Source organism: Pelodiscus sinensis, chromosome 1, assembly GCF_052426305.1.
Source record: "Pelodiscus sinensis isolate ZL-2025 chromosome 1, ASM5242630v1, whole genome shotgun sequence".
In the NCBI taxonomy this organism is placed as follows: Eukaryota; Metazoa; Chordata; order Testudines; family Trionychidae; genus Pelodiscus; species Pelodiscus sinensis.
This window is the reverse complement of record NC_143052.1, coordinates 3,615,129-3,633,467: the sequence shown is the minus strand read 5'-3', so window position 1 is coordinate 3,633,467 and position 18,339 is coordinate 3,615,129. Positions and strand designations below refer to the sequence as shown.

At 56.4% G+C, this 18,339-nt stretch overlaps 2 protein-coding genes across 3 annotated transcripts in view; both read right to left on the bottom strand.

The window, feature by feature from the left end:
• The window catches only part of LOC142827925 (interferon-induced protein with tetratricopeptide repeats 5-like), a 164,182-nt gene that overhangs the window by 144,752 nt on the left and 1,091 nt on the right, over positions 1-18,339 (bottom strand). Inside the window, exon 2 of one of the 2 annotated variants that reach the window (XR_016349411.1) lies at positions 14,509-17,256. Coding sequence is in view for 1 of the 2 variants with exons in the window: in XM_089777878.1 (XP_089634004.1) it covers positions 15,855-17,256 (1,402 nt within the window). In the remaining variant the exon portion in view is untranslated. Of the gene's footprint in view, positions 1-14,148; positions 17,257-18,339 lie in introns of those variants that run through there. The other variant, XM_089777878.1, reaches the window with a different exon arrangement.
• Positions 1,998-10,110, bottom strand: LOC142826475 (C-type lectin BfL-2-like). Its single transcript, XM_089775989.1, has 6 exons — positions 9,744-10,110; positions 8,803-8,881; positions 7,359-7,495; positions 6,953-7,090; positions 5,429-5,543; positions 1,998-2,960 (listed from the first exon to the last, which is right to left on the bottom strand). Exons 1-6 carry the CDS (start codon positions 9,975-9,977, stop codon positions 2,893-2,895), a joined length of 771 nt encoding a protein of 256 aa, XP_089632115.1. The 5' UTR covers positions 9,978-10,110; the 3' UTR covers positions 1,998-2,892.

The window sequence follows — 18,339 nt, the reverse complement described above, 5'->3', positions numbered from 1 at the left end:
AAGAACAGCCTCTCGCCAGCCTCTTTAGAACTCCCCCTTTAGGGGTACGTCTAAACTATATGCCTCTGTCGGCAGCATGGCAGCGTGTCGGCTCATTTAAATCGTGGCTTCATTTGCCTTTGCTGATCTGTCTAATCTACATGCCTCTGCCGACAGAGGCATGTAGTCTAGACACAGCCTAGGAAGCTAACGGCTGCTCTTAAATCCACCTCACTCTGCTCTTCTGCAGAGTAAGTGTAGGGCCAGTGTAGACACCCCATTGGATTGGATTGCTTGAATCGGCCCCTGACAGGTGTCCCATAAAGCCCATCCTGATGGCTCTGAGCAGCGCTGAGGGACTAGGCCCCTTGTTCTTTATGGGAGGATTGTGGCGTTGCGACAATGGTTGTATTCAGTGCAGGATGGGTCACGTGAGGTGTCACGGCAGAGGCTACAAGTTCCTGGCTACGGCTGTTCTATTATCTGCATGAACCACGTCTGCACCCGGCGCTAGGAACGTGGACGAGACACCAACCACCAACGTGCAGAGCCAGGCAACAGACCACGGTCTGGCGGGTGAGTCAATGGGCCGTTAGGGGGAAGAGTGACCGTGAAGGAGCTAATCGCCCACCTTCCCCAGACAGGTTCTGAGCTGCTGCGTTGAGACTGCAGGGTCATGTGATCATGCCCCCTGGTACTAGCCTCCATCCTAGACTGCTAGTCGTTTTCCACAAACAGAGGCTGGGAGCTGTGGAGACGGGACAGGATGGGAACTCCAGCCCAGGGTAGACAATGTTGCAGTGGGCAGTGGAAATCACGGACTGTGAGACTTCCCTGACCCCCGGGACATGCTCGTTGCCTTGCTTATAATTACGTACAATCGATCTGTCTGCAGTTAATAAACCAGTCTGACATCTGACCAAAACAGTGTTTTAGCTGGAATCTCAGTGTGGGTTTGAAAGGCCGGTGTGTCCTCTCCACACTGAGGGAGGGGCAGACTGTGTAATGAATGTCCACTGGCCAAGACCACGACAGCTAACGAAACAATCGACATGTTTTGTGAGTCTTTAAAGTGCTACCGGACCATTTGTTGTTTTCCAAGTTTATCCTCATTTTTCTATTAGTTCTCATTCGTTTGTTTTCAGAACGGCTCCTCTATGAACAGAACTTCTTCATTCTATGAAGTCCTCACACACGCATGAAACCACAAGGCCACTTGAAGGGTATTCAGCCTGCTCGGCGCACACCATGGGTCTGCTGTTGTCTCTCCTGCAATCAGAGAGGTGTCCATCCGGCCCCCCCACACCTCTGCCTGCCTCAGCTGCCTGCGGGAGACTGGTCAGTGTTGCTGGATTCATGTAGGAGAGCAAGGCTGGACTCCGATCATTTTGGGAATCAGCTGCCTCTAAGGTTGAATGAATGTTTTTGTAAATAATCATTGCAATGGTAAAATGCTAAAAATGCCCACGTGTGAGTATGGACAAAATAAATACATTTCTGTCATTTGACTCTTGTATTTGATTTGGTCTCTCTTTAGTTTTATAAATGAAGGTTGCGACTACATTTACATTCCAGATTTGAAATATAAATGTACAGTATATGTGTATTATACACACACACACACACACACACATACATATGCACACATATAAGGATATAAATGCATGGATATTATATACATCTATATATATATATACACATACATACACACACACACACAGTGCTTTTTTGATGACGATGTGCCCCAGGTCCGCATACCAGCTCCTGTTTTCCCATCTTACTTGAATCAAATGAGATTCCCCTCTGGTGTACCAGCACATGGTTCCTGGAATGGCGTGGCACTTGACGGAAGCGCGTGTGGGACACACGGCTCTTAAAGGGGCCACGACTGCATTTTTTTTCCCTCAACAATTTTGAGGCTAGAGTGCCCGCACCTTTATGCCTACAATGTGTATGTGTGTGTGTGTGTGTCTGTCTGTCTGTCTGTGTGTCTTTGTGTGTGTATGTATATATGAATATGCATATATATGTGTGTGAATATATGTGTGAAAAATAAAGTTACCCTACAATAACGCAGTTAGTTACTGATAGCTTTCAATGGGAACGTTACTTTTTACTTCTGGATATCTGAGTACAATTGAGATGTGATACTTTTGTACTTTTACTCAAGTCATTTTCCAGGAGGATACTTTGACTTCTACTGAGTTACATGTTTTTCACAGTAGCAGTACTTTTACCCAAGTGACTTTTTTCGGTACTTTTTCCACCACTGACTGTGACCCCAGACTCCTGCCTCAATCCTCTCTATTCCTCCACTTGAAATTCAGCTTAAAAGACTCGTGTGGCCAGGGACAGGACTTCCGACCCGGCTACCAGAGAGATCTCACAAAGCACGGGTCCATGGGGATGCGGTATCCAGCAGGCGCGGTTGTTGGGATCTGGCACGGATCCCCTCTCAGCCCGGGGCCGTACGATGCCTCTATTAGTGCTCTGGGTGGAGACCCAGTCCTGCTCCTAAGCCTAGGCCCAACCTACCTCCCTCTGAGGTCCCCTCCCTCCTTTCCAGTTGGGACCAGGCTGCTCAGGACCAGAGGGGGCTGGATGGACCCATCTACATGGGGCAGAGGAGACACACACAGACCTGCATGCTCAGGAGAATTTATTGCTGTAGAATTGCAGCCATGGAGGAGGAGAGAGGGAGAGGACAGGGGTGTAACTAGCACAGAGACACTGGGGGGAGGCAGTTTGCAGAGGAGGACCTGAGAGCTGCTCTCTCAGGAAGGGGCAGGACTGGCCCTGGATGCAGCAAAGGAGCCGAAAGTCTGGGATGTTGCCTGATCGTGTCCCAGGGGCCCGGTTCTTTGTAGCCCAGGCGCTGAGCTCCCCGTCGGACCCAGGCGAGCGGCCCCCTCACTAGAGTCCGTACTTGCAGAGATAGGGGTGTTTCCATTCACAGGGAGCATCATTCCAGTTCTTATAACCTAGGAGGCAAGACAGAAATCGCTGGGGAGGGGGAAGGGCAAGTGGGTGGTGCCTGCCTTGGCAGTGCCCCCTCCCCCAATTGCATCATGCGGAGAGACGACCCCACGACAGTGTCACCCATTCCCAGCCTCTGACAAAGTTTTTCTTATTGTCCAGCCCGAGCGTCTCTTGCTGCAATTCAAACCCTTTGCTTCTTGTCCTGCCACCAGAGGTTACTGGGGACAAGTTTTCTCCCTGCTCCTTGCAACCCCCTTTAGGTATTTGGAAGCTGCTCTCCTGCCCCCTCTCCGTCTTCTCCTCTCCACAAGGAACAAACCCCATTTTGTCAACCTTCCCTCCCAGCTCATGTGTCCGAGAAGGTTCATCAGTTTCATTGCTCTGGACCTTCTCCAGTTTGTCCATATTTTCCCTGCAATGTGGTGCCAGAACTGGACACACTATTCCAGCTGAGGCCAATGTGGGGCGGAGCAGAGCAGAAGAATCGCTTCTCGGGTCTGGCTCCCAACACTCCGGTTCATGCCGCCCAGAAGGAGGTTTTCTGTTTTTGGCAGCCGTGTGGCACTTGTTGATGTGAAGTGATGGGATTAGAACAGCCCCTCTCCCGGACGTGTGAGCCGTGGCCAGAAAGGGTATGTCTACACTACAAAGTTAATTCGAACTAACAGATGTTAGTTCGAACTAACTTTAATGGGCACTACACAGGCAAACCGCTAGTTGGAACTTAATTCGAACTAGCAGAGCGCTTAATGCGAACTAGGTAAACCTCATTCTACGAGGACTAATGCCTAGTTCGAATTAAGTAGTTTGAATTAAGGGCTGTGTGGCTACTTGATTCGAACTAGTGGGAGGCTAGCCCTCCCCAGCTTGCCCTGGTGGCCACTCTGGGCACCACCAGGGAAACTCTTTTGCCCCCCTCCTGGCCCCAGAGCCCTTAAAGGGGCAAGATCTGGCTACGGTGCCCGTGCCAGGTGCAAGCCTGCCAGCACCCAGCCAGCAGACCCTACACCTGGCACAGCACAAGCCAGCCACCCGCTGCTACCTACCCCTCTACCTTTCTGTTATTAGTTTGAAGCCTGCTACCCATTCATTTCATTTGGTGTCCTCTAGTCCTTCTATTATGGGAACTAATGAAGAACTTTTCTTTATGCACCCTCTCCACACCACTCATGATTTTATAGTCCTCTATCATATCCCCCCTCAGTCTCCTCTTTTCTAAGCTGAAAAGTCCCAGTCTCTTTAGCCTCTCTTCATATGGGACCTGTTCCAAACCCCTGATCATTTTAGTTGCCCTTTTCTGAACCTTTTCCAAGGCCAAAATATCTTTTCTGGGGTGAGGAGACCACATCTGTACACAGTACTGAAGATATGGCGTGCCATAGTTTGATACTACCCCTCCTCCTTCTTCTCCTGTCTTCCCCCTTCCAGCTCCCTCCTCCCAGGTTTCCCCCTCCCCTCTCCCACCCTCTCTCTTCCCCTCTCCCACCTCCTTTTCCCAGTCTCCCCCAGTTTTGTTCAATAAAGAGAGTTTCTATTTTTGAACACGTGTCCTTTATTTTGTACATCAGGAAGGGGGGCTAGGGAGTGGTAAGTGGAAGGAGGTGAGGGAGGAATGGGGTACGTGCCCCCGATGGGGAGGACTGGGGTGGCTCTGCGGGATTCTCGGGGTGGAAGCTCTCCTGCAGTCCCTCGCTTGATCACCCCCCCCCCCCCGGATGGCAGCCTGAGGCAAGTGCAGCCGGTCTGATGGCCGAGTGCTGTGATGTGCCGAGTGTGGGCATTCCGGGCACTCCAAGCCAGGACTGCTTTGCTGTCCCTCATTGACTTAGGCAAGTGAGCAGGGAACCCCTGAGAACTGTCTGTCCGGGGTGGGGGTCGGGACCCTTTAAGCGCAGCCCTCGGCTAGCCTGAGGCAGCAGCTCCACGCTCTAAGTCTTAACCTGATGCCCTGCCGGCACTGCTTCCAGCCAGCCTTAACCTTGGTTCAGGGTCCACTCAATGTGGACATGCTAGTTCGAATTAGCAAAATGCTAATTCAAATTAGTTTTTAGGTCTAGATGCGCTAGCTCGAATTAGCTTAGTTCGAATTAACTAATTTGAATTAAGTTAGTTCGAATTAGTGCTGTAGTGTAGACATACCCAAAGGGGTTAAACAATCCCTGGCCAAACGGCTGGGAGTGAACTTGTCCGGGCGTGTGGGAGCAGTTGGCCAGTGACAAGTAGGACCGGCCAGGGCTGGGAGGCACATGGACGGTGAATTAGAGGGAAGACTAGTTGGATGTTGGTACTTGGACCTTAGAGGTGCTACCATGGAAACAGACATTTCCTGGGTCACAGAGATCAGCTGGGGGAGCCGGGGGAGAGGCAGGGAGACGGGACAGGAGGCCAGGCCCTCAGCGGGCTCTGTGGTGTGTGCAGGGTCCTGGCGGGGCTCCTTCGCTGGAGCAGGTGAGTTTGAGACTTTGCTTACCAAAGGCGGCCATCAGCTCACCACAGTACTCCATGCCTCCACTGTTGTTTGGTTCCCCAGGAATCCAAGTACGGTAGCGATAGAGGGAGCCATCTGACCACACCCAGGTCTTGTCCTGCAGATCCAGGGGAGAAAGGCTGTGGGGGGGCCGGGCAGAAGAGATCCTGGTGATGCGGCACCATAGACACACCAAACCCGCATGCAGCAGGGCCCTGCTCAGGCCGGGGCGAGAGTGGGGGAAGGGCCAGCCCAGAGACACGGACGTCACAGTAACGCTCAGCCCCTCAACTTTCCCTTCTGCCCCCCAAGCCCTTCGCCGATGGACCAAATCCCCGCCCCAAGCTGCAGTCACTCGGGGGGGGGGCAGTCCCCAGGGGCCAGGGCCTGCTGGGGGGGCAGGGGGTTTCCTGTGCTGGTCTCAGCCGGTGGGAGCAAAATCGACGTGTGTCTGTGATGGAGACGCTGGGTGGTCGGGGGAGGGGACTCGGGGCCGTTTCCCTCTCGAGGGCTCAGCGCCAGCCTGGCCCCAAGGCAGCAGGACCGGGAGCTCCGGACACTCAGAGCAGGGGACAAGGGGCCGGTCACTTTAGGGGCCTGGCTCTGGCCTGGCCTCGGCTCTCGGGGGGACTGGCTGGGTTTGGGGGGCAGAGAACTAGCTCCATGCAGTGCCCGGGGAGAGGGAGCTAGATGGCTGAGCAGGCTGGAGAACGGCTCACAGCGCCTCCCCCTCCCTCATGGGGCCCGGCCCAGCCTCTGCTCTGGGGCAGGGAGCCAAGGCCCGAGTCTGCGGGAGGTTCCAGGCAGCGACCCTCGTCCCCTCCCCTGTCCAGAGCCGCCCTGAGCAGGGGGCAGGAAACGGATGGAGCAGAGCTCGGATGGAGCTCGATGAAGTTACGCAGGGCAGCTGTGATGGGGCTGCCGCCCTGGAGGTTTTTGTCTGGGCTCCTTCTCAGCCGGTGACGGGTCCCCCTGACCCTCCCTGCCTGGTGGAGCTGGGGCTCCCCTACAGAGAACCAGGCCAGGGCGGGACCCCCAGGCCGAGGGAGCGACCAGCAGTCGGGGGTGTTCAGAGTTTCAAGTCTTGGGCAGGGAAAAGCAGCTGGAAAACGTGGGGTGGGGATGGGAGACAGGCTGTGGGAGGGAGGGAGAGGGCTCGTCACAGTGCATGGGCTGGGAGGGGGAAGAGAGGGGGCTACTGGGCACAGGGGGAGGGCTTGGCAGGGGCTGGGAGGGGGAAGGGAGATGGGGCAGTAGTTGGGGAGGCAGGTGCAGGTCAAAGGTCAGCCTGAGGTTGGGGGGACCAGGTCTGGGCTGTATTTGGGGGGGAGAATCCAGAGGGGAGGGGGAAGTTACTATAGGATGGGGACGGAAAGGGGGTGGGGGGCAGGGGAGACAGGGCAGTGCAGAGGGGACACACTGGTGCCCATGAGAGGGGAAGGGGTAGCAGTGGGGGAGGGAGACCCTGGTAGCCACATGAAGGGATCGTGGGGCTTTGGAGCCAGAGCCGTGGGGCCGGGCGCTCACCTTGCTGGGGTTGTGGAGTCCGATCCAGACGTGATCCGTGGAGGTCAGTGTTCCGAGGTAGTTGGCCACCGCGCCCCTTTCTGCATCATTGAGGATGGAGGCCAGATGGGCCCTGGTCCGGTCATACTGACACTGCGTCTGCAGAGGGACATGGGCCAGGCCTGTCACCCTGGCGGAGGATGCTCATTGACTTATGTGGGGTCCTCTCCCACCTGGCTGCAGTGGGGCAGGGGCGGATGAGAGGAGAGCGAGTCCCCTCTCTGAGCCTGTTCCTGGGCCCCAGGGCCAGTCCCCAGACGATTCATATCACCCCCCCCCCCCCACCGCTTCAACCCCCACCCCCAGAGCCAGTCACCAAACCCACTACCCTGCCCCACCCCATGGATCCTGGAGACAAGCCTCCTACCTCAGCATCTAACCAGGTCAGCTGCTCAGAGAAGAACTTAAAGCAGTGGTCTCTGTAGTGGAACCAGCCACGGTGACAGTGGGCTGTGGTGTTTATTCCCAGTCCAGTCCGGAGAGCGCTCACACGTCGGGGAGCGGCTGTTGTGGCGGCGAGAGAGGGAGCGGAGCTGTCAGGAGCTGCCTGTCTTGCTCATCCAGACTTCCAAAACCGCTGTGACACTTTGTTCTTTCCCAAAATGGCCCCTCAGCTGAAAGGGCTGCCCCCTTCCCTCCCATTTCGCTGTGGCACGGAGGTTGTGCTACCGACAATGACTGCTGTCCCCTCCCTCTTGACAGTGTCCTCAAGGAAGATGGACACCCCCTGTATTTTGTGCCAGGGCGCTGGAGAGGTCGACACAAAGGGGCAGCAGGGTGGTGGAGTCAGAGCAGATGGGGACTGTGGGGTGAGGGCGGGGAGCACTGGGTGTCAGGGCGACACTGGTGGGGCAGGGAGCAGAAGGGAAGTTGGGGCGCAGGGGTACAGCACAGGCTGAAGGGACCCCACATGCTCGTTTGCCAACCTAGGGACGGGGCTTGAAACTAGGTTGAAAAGGGGCAGGTGGCAAAATCCCAGAGGTGACCTTAACAGAGGGTACGTGTGGGGTGGGAAACAGAAAACTGCAAAAGTGGAAGTGGAGGGAGCAGCAAGAGGGAGAACCGTGTGGGAAGGGCCTCTCAGACGTCTGCACACCAATGCAAGGGGGAGCTCCCTAAAAAGAGGGGGAAGCAGTGATGCCAACTCCCACACGAGGAGGAGGAGGAGGAGGTATTCCCAGAACAAACTATAGAAATAGGAACAGAAATATCCTATCAATAGAAAGGAGAGGAGCCGGTCGGAATGGGGGGACTTCAGTTTCCTGGCTATTGGTTGGGAAAACGTGAACATTTCAAACTGTCCTTGGGCTGTATGAGGAGCGAAGGGGAAGAAGGTCCGAGGGGAACAGTCACCTCAGGGCTAATTCTGACTCACAAGGAGAAATTGGTTGTGGATCTGAGGTTTTAAGGCAGCGAGGAGAAAGTGCCCCTGAACGCGCAGAAGGAGGGAAGGGAAGGAGTGAGCATCGGCAGCAACAGCAATGGCATTGAACGAGGGTTATTTAATAAGCTCAGAACTGGCCGGTGAGGGCTCATGGGAGGAAAGTCGAGGAGAAAAGGGAGTTCCGCAGAGCTGGCCGTGTCTCCAAGAGACGATATTAAAGGTGCAACGGCGCATTCTCCCCACCCAGGGGCTGAGCTCTGGCCGGGGTCTGGATCGATGGGTCGGGTGGGGTAGGGGCTATGGGGACCCAGCTCTGATGGCTGCTCCCCCACAGTGGGGCTGGGCCCCCTGGGTGAAATGACTTCACGTCCCATGGGGGCAAACAGAGCCTGGGGTGTCCAGGCCGAGGGGTCGGGCAGGGACTCACCTTCCAGCGAGGGGTTAAAGATCAGGCAGCCGAGGAGGCAGAGGCTGAAGAAGGCGACTGGGCCCATCGTCTCGCTTCCCTGGGGAGAAAACACACAAGGGGGATGGGCGGGGGAGCCTGACACCCCCCTGGAAAAACTCCACCCCCCCATGGGGCATTTCCCGGGGAGGGGCTCTGAGGGGGGGGGGCTGTGCACTAAGGAGCCTGGCCAGGCTGAAGGGCCCCAGAGGGATCCCAGCCCCCAGCCTCGGGGTCCCTGCTCAGAGCCCGTCTCCCTGGCTCCAAAGGGCCCTTTGGTTCTCCCCCTCGCTGAGCCGCGCCCCAGGGACAGAACCGGACACCCAGCAGGGAGCCGGGTCCCAGCTCCGCAGGGCCTGGGCTCTGCAAGCCGCACGGCCAGGGACCCCCACACCAGGGCTGCAGGGGGGACCCCAGAGGGCAGCAGGGAGGCCGGGATCACTCAGGGGGCCCAGGAACCGGATCCTCAGCACAGTGATTCTCAGAAGGGGCATTTGCCATCCCCCGCTGCCCCTCCCCCAGCGCTGGGCTGGCAGGGCCCCACGCACCCCCCCATGGGACCGGGAGGGGGGAGCAGGCGGCGGGAGGGAGGAGTTTGGAAGGGCCCCAGGGCCAGGCGGGGGGCCGGTCTGTGTGCACATGGCTGGAATGGCAGCAGCAGGGCCAGCCCCTCGGCCACAGTCCTCTGGCCAGAGAGCGGGGTGAGTGCTGGGAGCACAGAGCCTCTTGTCTCCACCCAGAGCCTGGGACACCAAAACCCTCTGACCCCCCCCCCCCCCGGGGCCTTTTCCCCACTCAGTGTGCACGGGAAGCAGTGAGACCCAGAGGGGTTCCTGGCGCACACAAGGCACCAGCCCAGCAATGGCCCCGCTGCCACCAGCCACCAGTGCAGGGGGAGACGTGGGAGGGAGCCGGGGACTCACCTGAGTGTCGCTGGGGAGCTGCTCTGGTGACGGGTCGGTCCAAGTGCAGCCTGACGGGGCACTGGCCCTGCCTGGGCATTTATAGACCAGTGGGGGAGGGGCTGAGAGGGGACCAGTTATCGATAGTGAACATGCAAAGCTATAAAGATGGCAGATACAGTCACTTCCTGCCCAGGCAAGCACAGATAAGAGGAGCCAAGACCGACCTGCCAAGCGGGCTGTGGCCAGGCGCATGTGCTTGTCAGGGCTCAGCTAAGAGATACGGTAAAAGCTGATCCTTCTCTCTCCCCCTGGCAGCACTAACGTCTGTGGACCAGTCAAAGCAGGGAGCGGTGGCAAGTGCTTTGGGGGATAGAAATAAAATTCAAAATGATTTGGACAAACCAGAGAAATGGTCTGAGGTAAAGAGGATGACAAATGCAGAGCGCTCCACTTAGGAAGGAACAACTGCAGCCAAAATGTAGGATTATATAAGAATATAATAAGTATTATGAAGGCTCTAAGTTCTCTATGTTTGGCTTATGAACTCTGTATCCTTCTGTCTCACCTTCCGAGCCACCTTTTCTGATTAGTGGGTAGGAATGGCTTGCGCTGTTGGTAGATACGCCTTGGTACGCTCATAAATGCAGACCCTGGTGTTAAGGCAGGAAGAGACCATGGCTTCTATGGTCATTTACTCTATCTTAGGACACGGCTTCATTGCAATGTTTGCTATTAGGTCTTGCTTCTTGCCTACCTCATAAACTAAGCTGTTGTCATTCTTCCACTCTACTCTGCGCTGATTCGGCCTCAGTTGGAGTCGTGTGTCCAGTTTTGGGTGCTGCATTTCAAGAAAGATGTGGAGACATTGGAGAAGGTCCAGAGAAGAGCAACAAGAATGAGTCACGGTCTAGAAAACATGAGCTCTGAGGGAGGCTGAAGGAATTGGGCTTGTTTAGTTTGGAAAAGAGAAGACGGAGAGAGACATGACAGCAGTTTTTAGGTCTCTAAAAGTGTGTCACAGGGAGGAAGGGGGCAAATTATTCTCCTTGGCCTCTGAGGACAGGACAAGGAGCAATGGGCTTAAACTGCAGCAAGGGAGGTTTAGGTTGGACATGAGGAAAGACTTCCTACCCGTCAGGGTGCTGAAACACTGGAATTAATTGCCTGGGGAGGTTGTGGGATCTCCATTGCTGTAGATATCTAAGAGCAGGTTGGACAGACACCTGTCAGGGATGGGCCAGATGGTGCTGGGTCCTGCCATGAGGAAACTGGACTCGATGACCTTTCGAGGTCCCTTCCAGTTCTAGTGTCTAGGATTCTAGGATTCTAAGATTGCAAACGGGCGCCCTGGCGAGCAGAGGTGAGGGGAAGGGCGTGCCCCCGGTGCGCCACTCCGGCAAGGACCAGCCCAGGGCGGGTTGTCCAAGAAGTGGGCCAGAAAAGTGGCCACATGGGGAGATGGGAAGGAGTCAGCCCCCCAGAGGCCAGGCTGTCCCTGCCAGGTTTTCCCTTTCTCAGACCACAAGCTAAACATCTCAGGACAGAGGGACGGGCGGACGGAGGGGCGGGCGGACAGATGGAACTAGATAAGGACACCGCGAGACAGAGGGACTAGCTAGAGCCCTGTGAGGGGGGTGAGCAGATGGGTGGGTGGAGTCTTTTTCTTCCCCCCAAAGTGGCCTGGAGAACACCCCTGAGGATCCAGCTGTGGCCCTTTTCCCAGCCCAATTGGCAGCGGCTCCCTCTGCATTTCCCTCCTCCATGAGCTCCAGCTGCTGCCTGGATCTCGGGAACCCCTGGTGATCTGTGAGGCACAAGGCACCCCCCAGTGCAGTGCGGGGCCCAGAGCTGCTCCAGCTCTGATCCTCCTGGGGCCCTCATAGCCCGAGATGGACCGTGGGCATGTGGGGGGCAGCGCCACCTACTGGCTGTCAGAAGGAATCACAGAATCATAGAATACTAGGACTGGAAGGGAACTTGAGAGATCCTCCAGTCCTGTCCTCTGCCCTCATGGCAGGACCAAGTATCACCTAGATCACGGGTCGGCAACCTTTCCGAAGTGGCGTGCCAAGATTTCACCCTCCTGCCCTGGGCCATACCACTCTCCTGGGGGGTAGCTCTCTCCCCCATGCACCCCGTGGACCACCTGGGACAATGCAAACCTTTCCGCGGACTACCGGTTGCTAATAGAAACTCACCGTTAATTACATAACGGTGTAATGGTCCGTACCCTGCCCCATCCCACCCACCGGGCAGGCTTCTCATACGCACCACAGGAGAGCTGCACGGCATGCTGGGAGTTGGAGTCCTTTTTTGCCTCCCCCGCTTCCCTCCCCGTGTTGGGGGACGCAGGGGACGAGGGCGGGACTACAGATCCCAGAGGGCTGGGGCCCTTCCCCTCAGTGCCGGCCGGGTATTGGCGGTGGGAGCCCCTGTGGCTGGCAGCCTGCGGAGGGGGCGGCTGCTGACACTGCGGGCTGCCGGTATTGGTGTGGGGGAGCGAGAGGGAAGCTGCAGAAGGCAGGAGAAGGCGGGGGACACAGGGCCTATCCCCACTCCTGGCCTTGCTCTGGGCAGGGGAGATCAGCCCCAGTCTTCCCTCGGCCGGCTGGAGCATCCAAAATCCGCCCCATGGGGAGGTGCATTCGTCCCCTTTCCACCAACCCCCGTATACTGGCCGGCATCAACATTTACACTGAAGCTGTCCCAGCGACTCTACACAAAGCTCTATGTTTGTAGAGGGAGACCCGCAGCGCCCCACGTCCCACAGGTCACTGGGCAAACCCTATTAACCGGAGCTGTACCTGAGCAGGCATTGACACCACAGGAGCAGAGTGTCTCTGGGTGCACCTTTAGGGAGAACATCTCTCTCTAGTGCCCATCACCATGGTACCTAGGCCCCTACACCGACCAGCCAACAGCCTTTGGCTCCTGATGGTCCAGGAGCAGTTCAGAGCCAGCCTGTGCAGCCAGAATGCCCCACGGTGGCACCTTGGACCTTTGTCCATCCAGCGAGCCCTGAGCTACCATGGACCTCCCACGGCAGCAGCCAAAGCACCAGCCCTGATACCCCGTGCGGGCGCCTCTCTGGGTGTCTCTCCACCTGCACTTCATTGTGCCCATCACCATAGCCTCTGTCCTTAAGGATCGGAGATGATGGTCTCCACTCCATTTACGGTCATCTCTGCAGGTGGGTGAACATAAGAGCATAAGAGCAGCCAGACCTGATCAGACCAATGGTCCATGTAGCCCAGTGTCCTGTCGGCCGACAGTGGCCAATACTAGGTGCCCCTGAGAGAGGGAACAGAACAGGGAATCCTCACATGATCCCTCCCCTGTCACCCACCTCCAGACAAACAGGGGCTAGGGACCCCATACCTACCCATCCTGGCTTATAGCCATTGAGTGACCTAACCTCCATGAATCTAACTAGCTCTTTCTTGAACCCTGTTAAAGTTCTAGCCTTCACCACATCCTCTGGCAAGGAGTTCCACAGGTTGTCTGTGCAGTGGGGCACTTGAGGTGGATGTTTTCCAGGGCGGAACCTTGCCAAGAGAGACCTCACAGGTCTCGGACTGGGCATTAAAGTAGCAGGACTCGAGTTTTATCTGCTCTCCAGTGCCAGTGAGGACACTCTGGCTCTGCCTCCCCTGAGTTTCACTTGACAGGACCATCTGAGGGCTGGGCCAGAGGCCAAATTCCTTGCCAGCCCTACTCCCCTCCCAACCAGAGCACAGAGCTGCGGCTGACCCTGGCTTCTGGGTTCACGGAGAGGGAGAACCAGATAATATGGCGCTTGCTGGCATGAGGGGTCACAGATCAGGTCTTGGGTCTTACTCCTCTGAAAGACCCATAAACTGTAGGCCCAGCCCCCACACCTGTTCCCAGCTCAGTCCATCCCTTCCTGCCAGTGGGGCAGGACCGTGTAGCGTGCAGGGGATGGGCTTGGAGCCTTGTCTTACAGGTCAGCCTGACATCTCAGCTGCCCCATGGAAACCAGCAGGCTGTGAGCAGCCGGCGGGAGGTCTGAGAGCAGAGATGGGGCTGTGCGATCACCGTCCGCAACAGGCGAAATCCAAAAAAGACAGCCGGCGGCACCTATTTCTGTTCTGTGTTTGGGGCGCAGGCGGGCGGGGCTGTCATGAACAGAGACAGAGGTGTGTGCACTAAGCGCCAGAGGTGTCAGGTCCTGTTCTGCCTGTTGGCGTTATATACCTCCCCCTCCACTCACCACCCACTCCGAGAACAATGGAGAATCCCCCCCCTCCGACTTAAGAACAATACAGGATTCCCCCCCCCCCCGCCCCAGGGCTCTCTGCCCCCAGCTGAGAACCATGAAAGCTGCTGGCCGCTGAGCTGGGTGGTAAATCCGGGCAGCCGTTCCCACCCATCAAGGCTCTGAAACTCCAGCCGCGGCACCTGCACCGTGAGAGACGGTCCCGGTGTTTTCCTGTGAGCGCTACCTGCCGGCAGGTGCTGCTCGCCCCACGCGATGGAATACGGCCCCCCTGCTTCCTGCTTAGCTGGCAGCAGAGTGAGCAGGGAGGTTTGCTGTTGGCAGAGAGCCCCGGGCGGTGTTACCCGCCCACATTTCTCTATCCCTTGCACACTTCAGGGACACCCACCCGTACCCAGTTCCTAGGGCTCAGGGTGTAACTTCCTGCAGGTCTGCAGGAGCTTTTACCACTGAAAGAGCCTCACACAGTCATATTCTCAGTCTCTATTTATTGATAATTTGCAAGCAAGCAGAAGACACATGTTAAGCCCACAGCATCAGGCTCACCAGTCCTAATCAGGGCCGGCAGACTTTCCCTATTAGCCAGGCAAGATCAGTCTCTCTGGGTCCAAGATGCTGCCCGTCACAGCTGTGCGGAGGAGTCCTGGCACCTCTGCTCTTAGGCTGCATCTTGGAGGTGAGTTCTTCTTCCAGGTCTTCCCTCCTTCTTCTTGCTGTTCCTTTCTTCCTCTCCTCTTTCTTTCCACCCTCCCTCCCTGCTCCTGTCTCCTTCTTGGATCTCAGCTTACAAAGTGACACTTGAGTCTTGCTTAGCTATGCCTTAACCAATTATTTTAGTATAAACTTAAAAACCCACAAATAGTCTGGTAGCACCTCAAAGACTAACACAACATGTCGATTTACAGTGCTACCAGACTGTTGTTTTTTTAAATTTATCCTGTACAGACTAACCCGGCTAGCCCCTGAAGCTTTTTAATCTAATGTTACTAACCAGTCATAACGTACTGTAACAGAATTACATGACCAGTCCTACCCCCCCACCTTTGTTGATTTACACCTAGCAAAAGGAACAGACAGAAACTGTGACGAACCAGACAGAGATCACGCCCACAAACACGAGGAAAGCGAGGACCATAATCGTAGAATGAGGATCCCACGACCTCAGCTATTGAGAAGCAGTTTCTGGCCAGACGAAATGCTGTGAACTAAGTTTTCTCTACCCATCTGGAGATCTGTTTCTTTATCTGGTGCCAGTGGGGGCCATTAGAGCGAGATCTCCTTCCTAGCAGCCTGGTGTGATGCTATTTTAATGTCATTTAGATAGAGTGTGAGCTAATGGCTGCTGCTCTTCAGACTGGCTGCAGAGGAAGGCTTTAGGCCTTCATGGAATCATAGAATCATAGAGCTGGAAGAGCTGGAAGAGCTCTCAGGAGGTCATCAAGTCCAGGCCCCTGCCCAAGGCAGAACCAATCTCAACTTAATCAACCCAGCCAGGGCTTTGTCAAACCGAAAATTAAAAACCTCTAGCGGTGGAGATAGGAGAAACCAAACTGTTATAAGGGTGGCACCGTCCCCTCGGAGTGGAAACAGCCGTGCAGCTCCAGAAGCTCAAATCTCCTCTGCAGCGACGCTTCCGGCCCTCTCGGCCGTGGTTGGGCAGCTGGAGGGCTGAGACCACAGTCCATTGTCTGTCTGCTGGGTCCCTCCGCCGCAGGCTCTCTGGGTCCAGGCTCCGTGGGGTCCTGGGCCATGTCGGGGGCTCCCAATACAAATCGCTAACGAGAATCATGACAGGCAGCAACAGGAAGGGCCCAGGGTCTGAACGAGGCAGGGACCCAGAATCCGGTGCCACACAGACGGCGTTGGTACAGGAGTGGGACACCAGGGCTGGTTCAGAAGGAGGTCTTGGTGCGCCCCGGGAAGGGAGCGGATCCCCCACTTTCCCCACTTCTCCACCCTCCTGCTCTGCTGTTGCCATCAGAGGACTTCCTCTCCTCCCATGGGCGTTCATTTGCGTTAATGAAGTCACGAATGGCCTTCGCCTCTGTGGTCTGGGAGCTCTGCTGGAATTTCTCTGCCACCTCTTGTAACCTGCTTCTCAGCTGTGGTCTCTCCAGATACTTGTCTGGGATGGCGAAACCGGCTTTGTACATCTCAGCTGCCTCGGGCAGGGACTCCCGCTTGTAGAGGAGAAAGTCCCCCCAGTGAAGGTAGACGGCCTGCTGGCACCTCTTGCTGAGGGTGGAAACCTCGCTCAGGAGGTTGAGGTAAATCTCTTCTTGGTAGCCAGGTGTCTTTTCTCCGAGCATTTCAGCTAGCGCCAGCTTTGCAAACACAGAGGGGGGATCTTTCTGCACAGCCATCTTGAAGGCCTCCGTACCCGCTGCCAAGATTTCTTCTCTTCTCCCCGTGTCGGCCACCGCCAGTTGTTGTTTGTAGCAGACACCAAGGTCGTAGTACAGGAGATGGTACGTGGGGTCCAGCGATATTGCCCTCTGTAGAATAGGAATTCTTTTCTCTGGGAAAACTGGTTGAAAAAACTTGGCTGCATTCCTCAGGACTTCAGAGTTAAGGCAGTTGTGAACCACATCTTCGACAAGGCTCACTGCTTGGCCTCTATCCGTCCTCTTAAGGAGTTGGGCTAAATACACCTTCGCTTCATAATTTTGCGGCTGCTCCTGGATAATGCCTCCCAACTTCTCTTTGGCTTCCTTCCAAGACACAGAATCGTGCAAGTGGGTCCAGGAGGCGAAGGCTGCCGTTGCCAACCCAGCAAGAAATTCCCCATTGGCTTTGTCTTCTTCCAATGCCCTTTGGAAACACTCTGTGGCCTCTTGGCCGTTGCGGAAGCCGGTTGCCAGGAGAGACCAGCCTTTGTGTGCGTGGACCTCAGGGATCAGAGCTGCGTATGGCGAGCGGCTGTTCAGGGAGCGGCAGATCTGGCTCACCTGGTCCAGGTAACGCTCCACCATGTCGTAATGGGCCAGGTGATAGTAGATCCAGGCGTAGTTCCCGTAAATGACCAGGGCCTGGCGGGGGACGTTACCTGGGTGATCTCTGTCCAGGAACTCTTCAGCTTTCTTAAGGCTTTGCAGAGCGTCCTCATATCGCCCTTGCAGGTGGCAGAGAAAAGCCTGCAGGGCCAGCAACGCGGCCTGGTTCGGGTAGGGAGTGTGGGCAATTCTCAGAGCCACCATTTGGAGGATGTGAGCAGCGTCCATCTTGTCCCTGATTTCAAAGTCCCAGGTGAAGTGGCACTGGAGGGCCTGCAGCTTCTCCTTCAGCGGCAGGGAGCTGCAGAGAGAGGGGAAAAGGAGACTCGATCAGGGCTGCACGCTAACTTGGGGGGCAGCGGGTACCAAGCACATCAGACCAGCTGACGCACTCCAGCCCCTGCAATCCATGGCACACACGACTGGCTGGCCATGCGGGTCACCGTCTGGCTCAGCAGGAGTCACGGTTCAATATATAACCTGGGGCCCAAGAAGGCAACAGCAGAGACGGAGCAGGAGACTCAGAAGAAGGAAAGACCAGAGGGAAGTGGAATTGACCTGCAGATCTAAGAGCAAAGCAGCCGAGAATTCTCTGCACGACTGTGAGCTGCAGCCACCAGGACCCAGACAAGACTGATCTGACCTGGCCCACAGGGGACGTTCCCCTGCCTGATCCGGGCTGGTGAGCAGGGCTCTGTGTGCTTGCCGTGTGTTCTGCCTGCGTGGGGATTGGTAATAAACAGAGAGTAAGGCCATGGCTATGTGAGGCTCTGTCACTGCTAAAGGGGCCTGCAAAGCCCCTGAGCCCTAGGAACTGGGAAGAGGGGCATGTCCCAGCGTGTGGGCGTGACAGGGAATTTTGCGCAGGTAACATCATCCCCTCCTACACACCAACCCTCTACCCCAGCCGTGATCCCCACTGCACCCTCCACACCCCTCAGCCTCAGCCCAAAGAACGCTCTGAACCCGCCGCCCAGTCCAGCGCCCCCTCTGGCCCCACAACTCTCACCCGTAGCCCCACACCAGAGCCCTCCCCCTGCCCAGCTTCCCCAGCCTGCTGAAAATGAGCGGGTCAGTGAGGGTGGGGAGAGTAAGTGGGGGGTGGGGTGGAGTGAGCAGGGTGGGGCCTCAGGGAGAGGGCAGAGCATCTCTGGAGGGGAAGAGCAGGACACGGTTGCTTGGTTGCATGTGAGAAGAAAGTTGTCAACCCTGAGCTCATCCCTGTCCCACCAGCGAGCCGACAGCTGACCCGGTTACATCTTCCTGAGCTACACACCCCTGGGCCTGCCATGCAGCCCAACCCTTAGGCCTGGTCTCCACTACCAAATTTTGTCACCCAAACCTGCCTTTGGCAACAAAACAGGGGGAACGTTCGCACTGCGAT